At 39.2% G+C, this 8,494-nt stretch overlaps 1 protein-coding gene and 1 non-coding gene across 2 annotated transcripts; one reads left to right on the forward strand and one right to left on the reverse strand.

Moving 5' to 3' along the window:
* Nucleotides 1-2,025: 2,025 nt before the first annotated feature.
* Nucleotides 2,026-3,174, reverse strand: LOC111890553 (uncharacterized). The gene has a single exon (XM_023886662.2). It carries the CDS (start codon nt 3,172-3,174, stop codon nt 2,026-2,028), a length of 1,149 nt encoding a protein of 382 aa, XP_023742430.2.
* Nucleotides 3,175-4,124: 950 nt separating this feature from the next.
* Nucleotides 4,125-4,231, forward strand: LOC111890568 (small nucleolar RNA R71). Its single transcript, XR_002849905.1, has one exon. It is a non-coding gene; the product is annotated as a small nucleolar RNA R71 (small nucleolar RNA).
* The last annotated feature ends 4,263 nt before the right edge of the window (nt 4,232-8,494 follow it).

Here is an 8,494-nt window from a genome sequence, read left to right on the forward strand (position 1 = left end):
ATCATTGGCAAAATGCGTGCCTCGATCACTTATAAGAGCTTTTAGGACCCCAAATCGTGAAAATAACTTCTTTAAAAACCGCACCACTACCCGACCGTCATTAGTTGGTAACGCTTGTGCCTCCGCCCATTTGGATACATAATCCACCGCCACCAATATGTATTTGTTGCCTTTAGACATGGGAAATGGTCCCATGAAGTCGATCCCCCACACATCAAACACCTCGCACACTTGGATACTATGTTGTGGCATTTCATTTCGAGATGAAATGTTTCCCACTCTTTGACAAGCATCACATTCTTTGACAAATTGGGATGCATGTTTAAAAATCGTGGGCCAATAGAACCCAATGTCAAAGATCTTCTTTTCAGTGTAATGTTCTCCTTGATGTCCACCCGTGGGCCCGCTATGACAATGCTCTAATATTTGCCGGCTTTCATTCCCAAACACGCATCTTCGTATGATCCCATCCGCGCAACTTCTGAAAAGATATGGTTCATCCCAAAAGTAATATTTTATCTCGGAAAAGAATTTCTTCTTGTGTTGACTTGTGAGATCTTTTGGGATGTAATTGCTAGCTAAGTAGTTAGCTATATTTGCAAACCATGGTTCTTCTCCCACGGTCACCATAATATACTCGTCCGGAAAATCATCGCCAACTCTATCTTCGTGCAATCACGGGTTTTCAAGCCTTGACAAGTGGTCAGCTGCTACATTCTTCATTCCCTTTTTGTCTCGTATCTCTATGTCAAACTCTTGAAGAAGTAGCACCCATCGTCTCAGTCTTGGCTTGGCATCCTGTTTGGCAAATAAATACTTGATAGCAGAGTGGTAAGTAAAAACGGTTGTTTTAGATAAAACTAAATAAGAACGGAACTTATCAAAAGCATACACCACAGCTAATAATTCTTTTTCCGTGGTGGTGTAATTTTCTTGGGCTGGATTTAGAGTCTTGCTAGCATAATATATGGGTCGAAAGTGCTTATTAACCCTTTTTCCAAGGACAGCTCCTAATGCAAAGTCAATAGCATCACACATAATTTCAAAGGGTAAACTCTAATTTGGTGCAACAATGATCGGGCCATTAGTTAATTTTTCCTTTAAAAATTCAAATGCCTCTAAACACTCTTTAGTAAAATTAAAAGGTGCATCTTTTAATAGTAATTGTGTTACAGGTCTGGTTATTTTGGAAAAATCTTTTATGAAACGCCGGTAAAAACACGCGTGTCCTAGAAAACTTCTAATGCCCTTCACATTAGTTGGTGGGGGTAATTTGGCAATGGTGTCAATCTTTACCCGATCCACTTCAATTCCCATTTTGGAAACCTTGTGGCCTAACACTATACCCTCTTTAACCATAAAGTGACATTTCTCCTAATTGAGGACCAAATCGGTTTTTTCACACCTAGCAAGCATTGAGTCAAAATTTGTGAGACAATCATGGAAAGAAGATCCAAAAACAGAGAAGTCGTCCATAAAAACTTCCATGAATTTTTCCACCATATCATGGAATATGGCGGTCATACACCTTTGAAAAGTTGCGGGTGCATTGCATAGCCAAAAGGGCATGCGCCTATAAGCAAAAGTCCCACTGGGGCAAGTAAATGTGGTCTTTTCTTGGTCCATTGGGTCTATGGGTATTTGGAAATAACCCGAGAATCCGTCTAGAAAGCAATAGTAACTATGGCCCGACAATCTTTCTAACATTTGATCAATAAAAGGTAAGGGAAAATGGTCTTTACGAGTGGCATCGTTTAGCTTTTGATAATCGATGCACACTCTCCAACCGGTTACCGTTTGTGTCGGAATTAGCTCGTTCTTTTCGTTGGTTATGACCGTCATCCCTCCTTTCTTGGGCACCACTTGGACCAAACTCACCCACGGACTGTCGGAAATGGAATAGATAATTCCCGCATCTAAGAGTTTAACCACTTCCTTCTTGACTACTTCTCTCATATCCGGGTTTAATCTTCTTTGGTGCTGTACAACCGGCTTTGCTCCTTCTTCCAGATTAATCTTGTGAGATCAATAATATGGGCTTATTCCCTTGATGTCGGTGATGCTCCATGCTATGGCCCGCTTCTGCTTCTTCAACACTTGCATGAGCTCTTCCTTTTTAGATTTGGACAGGTCAGAGGCTATGATTACTGGCTTTTGGTTTCCATCTTCAAGGAAATCATACTCCAAAAGTTCTGGTAACTTTTTGAGCTCAGATTTTTGGTTCTGACTGTTGTAGTTTCCGAGTGCAGGTAAGGTACTCGGCGAGTTGGTAGCTGCATTCATGACTTCTGATTTTTCTGAGGATGAACTCGGGGAGTAGATCGGCCCTACACGGCGAGTAGATCTGTCAGTTTGCTTGACTATTTCTTCAAATTCATCTTCTTCTAGCAGCCTTTCGATCTCCATTAAGTCTCTTTCTGCATCAAATTCTTCATCAAAGACTGTGGACTTGCTGGAATCTTCACTTACGCACTCCTCTAATAGTTCGTCTAGCATGTCAATTAAGAACGTTGTGTCGTCACTGTTCCTTGCATACTTCATGGCTTGATCAACCCCAAAAGTTACAGAATCATCACCCACCTGCAAAGTAAGCTTTGAATCCCTCATGTCTACTATAGCACTTGCAATGTTGAGGAAGGGTCTTCCGAGGATGATCGGGACTTGAGGATCCGCCTCCATATCTAGAATTATAAAATCCACAGGAAAGACGAATTTGTCCACCTTGACTAATAAGTCTTCGCATATGCCTCTTGGGAACGTGACCATCTTGTTTGCTAAGTCAATTGCCATGCGAATTGGCCTTGGTTCCGAGAGATCCAGCTTCTTAAAGAATAAATACGGAATTAGGTTCACACTTGCTCCCGAATTGGCTAAGGCATGAATGTTAGCCAAGTTGCCAAATTGGCAAGGTAGAGTTAAGCTCCCCGGGTCACCCTTCTTCTTTGGTAGCTTATTTAGCATAGCAACTGAGCAGTTTTCATTGAGGACTACCTTCTTCACTTCTTCCATCTTCCTTCGATTAGTGAGAAGTTCCTTAAGGAATTTAGCATATTTGGGCATTTGGACGACGGCTTCAATGAAGGGTATGTTGATTTGAAGAGCCTTCATATGATCTATAAACTTCTGGTACTCCTCTTCCTGCTTCTCCTTCTTAGCTCGGGCTTGGTATGGCATTGGAGGCTGATACAGCTTTTCAGGGACCTGTTCCTATAGATTTGGCATCGTACCCGCCGAGTCCATATTTGGTACTCGGCGAGTAGAGCTGTCAGATTGAAGATTTTGTTTTTCTGTTTGATTTTCTGCCTCCTCCTTCTGTGATTCTTTGGGTGCTTCATTCTGAATAGGGGCCAGAGGAGTGATTATTTTCCCACTTCTTGTTGTAACTATATTTATGTGCGCGCCTCGTGGGTTATTTTCGGTTTTACTAGGAAGTTCGCCCGATGATCTTTGGTTGATTTGTTGAGCAAGTTGCCATAGCTGCGTTTCTATGTTGTGGATGGATGCTTGCTAGTTTCTAAGCATGGTCCTTGTTTCTTGAATTGCAGCATCATGATCACTGTGTCTCTTTTCTGAAGCAGCTACAAATTTGGTAAGCATTTCTTCCAAACTTGGTTTTCTTTCTTGTGCCGACTCCACCTTTTGGTAAAACCCTCTTCCTTTCTGCCTGAACTTCTCCTCTTTAGCCTTCTTGTACTCTTCATATGGGAGCCACTCTTTCTTTGGTTTTCGCCAATCTTCATCATATCGGTCTCCACTTGAGTAACAAACTTGCACCTTCTTGTTGCCATTTTCATCCAAGTCGCAATCTCTAGTAAGATGAGGCCCATTGCAGTTTTCACAACCCACCCGAATAGCATGGATCGTTTGATCCATTTTATCCATCCTCCTATCCATGGTTTTTAGCATAGCCATGACCGCGGACAAATCTTCAGTAGCTGCATATGCGGCCCCCTGGTAACATCATTTCTTGGGTTGTGGTATTCTCTAGAGTGCTTAGAGAATTCTTCAATTAATTCCTTGATCACCGAGGTGGCTTCTTTGTGAGCGGGCCTTGCGAGTCAAGTAACTGCCTGGTTGTGACATTGACTCCATCATAGAAAATGGAGACTTCTTGCTAGCTATTTAGGTCATGGTGTGGGCAGTTTCTTAGTAAACTTGTATACCTCTCCCAAGCTTCATATAGCGACTCTCCAGCTTGTTGTTCAAAGTTAGCAATGGCCTTCTTCAACTTGGCTATCTTAGAAGGTGGGCAAAAGTGATCAATGAATTCTTCTTTCATCTTGGCCCATGTGGTGACTGATCCGGGGGGAGTGATTTGAGCCAGTCTTTTGCAGCGCCTTTGAATGTCACTGGAAGCATGCGAAGTAGTTGAGTCTCGCGAGGCACATTTGGAACATTAAAGTAATCAGCTACATCATTGACTTCATCCAAATGCTTGTAGGCATCTTCATGGTCTTTTCCATAGAAAGGAATTTCTTTAAGTAAAGCTAGGATATGACCCTTGAGCTCAAAAGTAGCAATCGCGGGAATTGCGGGTTGCACAAGTCCCGGGCCAGTGTCGTCGCGCATCCTCTTCTTACATTCCCTCATGGGGATTTCATCAATGTTAGCCATGGTAAGAGCTAACTCGTCGCCGGAATCGGAGTCGTGTGCGTATGTGGGTTCTTCTTCTTCTTCGGTGTCGTACTCGATGTCTTCCTTGATCGGGTCTTCGCTTGCTACAGATGCGCTAGATGCTCCTGATTTGCTGTTCTTCTTCCCAAAAACAGTCTTCAAATTGGACAAAGGTGACATCTTTGGTGTACTCGAGCTCTCCACGTCCTTTCCTTTGTTCCTTTTTAATGCGGATTCGGGATCTTCAAACGGGGGTACCAGCGGGGTGTTTGATCCTCTGGTCATGAAAGTCCTGAAATAAACAAGATAAAAACGTAAAAAGCACAAAAAAGTGTACTAAAAAAACGAAAATTAATCTGAAATACTGTTGTACTCGCCGAGTAGGTGCGAATGCACTCGGCGAGTAGCAGTGAAATTTTGAAAAACTTCTAAGCTTAAGTATAAAACTAAAACAGATGCTAAAACCTAATTACTAACTACTAATCTGCAATAAATTAACTTTGTGCCAGTAAACTCACACAAAGGATCGAAAAAATTAGAGATTAAATTAACTATTTAGTACCGTTCCCCGGCAACGGCGCCAAAAAACTTGATGTGTGTAAAACGAACTAGTTTTAATCCTACTTTTAATAAATATAGTAAGCACACAAAGGCAGTGAACCTGTCTTTTAGTGGTATAGTTGGATAAGTAGGGTGTCGAACTCAGGGAACGGATATTAATCTAATAACTAATTTTAACTAAACAAGTAATAAAAGTAAAGGGTTTTTTTCCTAGTTTTACAAGACCAGAAACTTAAACATAGCACTTAAAAAAATTAACTAACTAAACAATTAAAGCAAATGACAAATTCACCAAATTTATTAAAGGGTTTCTATTTAGGTTCAACTAATTCACTCCTATGGTTATTTAAATGATAAATTAATTATTATTGGTTACCAACTATAGTGGTTAGCTTCATGTTCATTACTCCTAACCCTTAGACAATCAATCAATTCAAGCAGTGGCCAATTGTTTAAACTAATTAATTCCCTAGTTTAATTATTTGGATTAAATAAGATTTGTAATTGGTTAATCAAGTTGGTGTTTCAATTAACCTCTTGTTTGTTGGTTTCTCAAGAGACCTAAGTCTAAGTGTTGCAACATACGATGATAGGTCATTAGAATAGGACACATCGATCTATAGTAGTAATAAAAGAACTTATCTCAAGTCCGGATCCAGCAAGGATCGAGATTGTGACTTGAAGGTCATAATTTGGAGTCTAACCTGAGGTAGAGAGCAGGTGCACGATCGAGTACTCTTACAGTCAATGAGTTTAAGAGATAGAATTGAAGGAATGTAGAAGTTATAATTATTACCTAGGATGAAGAGATGACGTATGGAGTCATTATATGACCCTGTTTCGTTGATGATTCCAGGACGTAATCATCCAAAGGGGGAGATAATTGTAACGCCTGCAGATCCGGGCTAGTCAATTTAGAGGCAATAGGGGTCAAAAACGACTTTTCGACAAAAAGATTATTTAGAATAAATAATATTAACCAAGTTGTAGAAGATGTCACAGGGTTTCCGTACATATAAAGAACGCCGAAATCCGAGTTATAATGAAGAAGTTATGACCCGTCGAAGTTTCGCGTCGGAACAGGCACGGCGTCGGGAAGCGTAAATAGTAAATTTATGATAGAGCGAGATTTAGATTTAGCGCTCTAAACGAAAGTCGTAGATGTTAAACTAAGAACTTCGATAAAAAGAACGCCCAAATCTAACTTCGTATGAAGAAGTTACGATTTTTCGAAGTTTCGGATTAGCAGTGTACAGTCCGAAATTCGAATATTAGATCGAGCGATTTTTAGCCGACACAACCTAAACAAGAATTGAAGATCTCATTATTAGTAGCATAACAATAAAAAGACAGACGAAAATGGACATCGGATGAAGAAGTTATGAGATTATAACGGACCAATCCTGTCCCGACCTGTTAAAAATATAACTTTAAAAATAAATTCAAAATTAGCCGAAGGAGTCTAAACGAAAGTTGTAGAGTGCGTCTCCACCTACGCATGGATATAAAGAACGTCAAGAACGGAGTTCGTATGAACGAGTTACAAATTATAATAGCATATTTACGTATTAAAATAAAGTATAAATCATATATACGTACACATATATATACATATGTATATATCATTAGAAAGGTATCGATGATGCGGTCATTATAAGACTAATGTTGAGTTCTTTCGACATTAGTTTAGTACAAATATCTTTAAATCTATTTAAAATAGTATTATAAAGGGGTGTTTAGTTGTTTATATAACTATAAGGTCATTAAGTAATTATGGGGGGTAGTTTTTGTAAATTCAATTACTATAAATAAGAGGCTTGGGCTCTCATATTTCTTGCACCATTCTCTTGATTCAAGAGTCTTTCTCTCATTATCCCCCGAGCATTTCGGTCCCTCGTGATTCGACTTCTCTTTCTGTAGTTTTAGTATAGTAAGGTGAGCGCTGAAGTGCTGCACGAATCTTTCTTAGAAAGATTCAGCGACGAAGTTCTGCCCCTACAGAGCCCGACTCCTAGCTTAAATCCCCTTGTAAGTAAGTTATGCTTACCTTATTTTAAATATAGTTTATATTTAAAATTAGTATTGTTATTATAAATTTATAATAAATATTTGAGCTATTATTATGACTTATATAAGTGTCGTTATAATATCTTTTTAACTACTCGCGGTACGGGGAATCTGGTTTAAAGGGCCGCATAGGGTTGTTGGATTTCAGAAGTGCTATATGCCAAAATGGTCCTGCCCTCCGGTGTTTTATGTCTGGCCCCCTGTCTGTACATAGTGGTTGGAAAGTATTGTTTAAACGCTTATATAATAATAATAATAAGACTAATAATTAGTCACGGTAAATATTAGACTAAAATCTAGTGGTAATAATACTAGGTTTCGTCGAAGGAAATTATTTTAAAGTAAATGAAGCGCTGTCCGAGTACCGAGTCACCACCTTCTCAAGTGAGTGCATAGTTACTTTCATCTTACACATAGATATGAAGTATTTTATATAAACTACGTGCTATGTGTGCACATTATCTGAATATTTGATGTCTATGCTGGTTGAACGTTTTATACATGTTTTAAAGGACTTAAACTGTATACGTATTTTATATATACGAAAATGTTGGGTATGAGATGGGTAGATGAATGATGAGAGATAGAAGATGACGTGAGTATACATTGGCAGCTACAGACTTAGTGCCTATGGGACAAACACCGGTAGCTATGGACTTAGTACCTTTTAGAAGTTGGTAGTTATGGATTTAGTACCTGTAGGAATTGGTAGCTATGGACTTAGTACCTGTTGAACATTGGTAGCTATGGACATAGTACCTATTAGATAAAGAATGGTAGCTATGGATTTAGTACCCGATGAATAGACTATAGTAGCTATGGAATTAGTGCTTTATGAACGAACATTGGCAGCTATGGATTTAGTGCCAGTCCCATAACCCTAGAAGTAAGGGACTTCGGAATAAACGAATGCAGGATAGATGACTCTTAGGTTAAATCCTTAAAGAGTAAAGAAGATAATGGGGATGGGTAATTGGGTTGATTGTTTGATTGAACATAATAATTATATTATTGTGGGTTGAAAACCCTATGTACTCACCAGGTTTCCCAACCTGACCCACTCAGTTTATGTATATCACAGGTGACGAAGTAAAGTGACATTACACTGAGAGATTTAAAAGAGATGTAGATCACTAGTGTAAATCATTGTAAGTCTGTTTATGCTTATGTTTCGGTATTAACGATGACATCCCAAACATTTTAAAATGAAATAAATACGTTTCTTCGAAAATGTTTTAATAACGTATTTACC

This window comes from Lactuca sativa, chromosome 6 (assembly GCF_002870075.4).
Source record: "Lactuca sativa cultivar Salinas chromosome 6, Lsat_Salinas_v11, whole genome shotgun sequence".
Taxonomy (NCBI): Eukaryota; Viridiplantae; Streptophyta; class Magnoliopsida; order Asterales; family Asteraceae; genus Lactuca; species Lactuca sativa.

Coding starts and splice junctions, on each gene's coding strand:
- LOC111890553 (XM_023886662.2), bottom strand. CDS start 3,174: ATGCCATACCAAGCCCGAGCTAAGAAGGAGAAGCAGGAAGAGGAGTAC.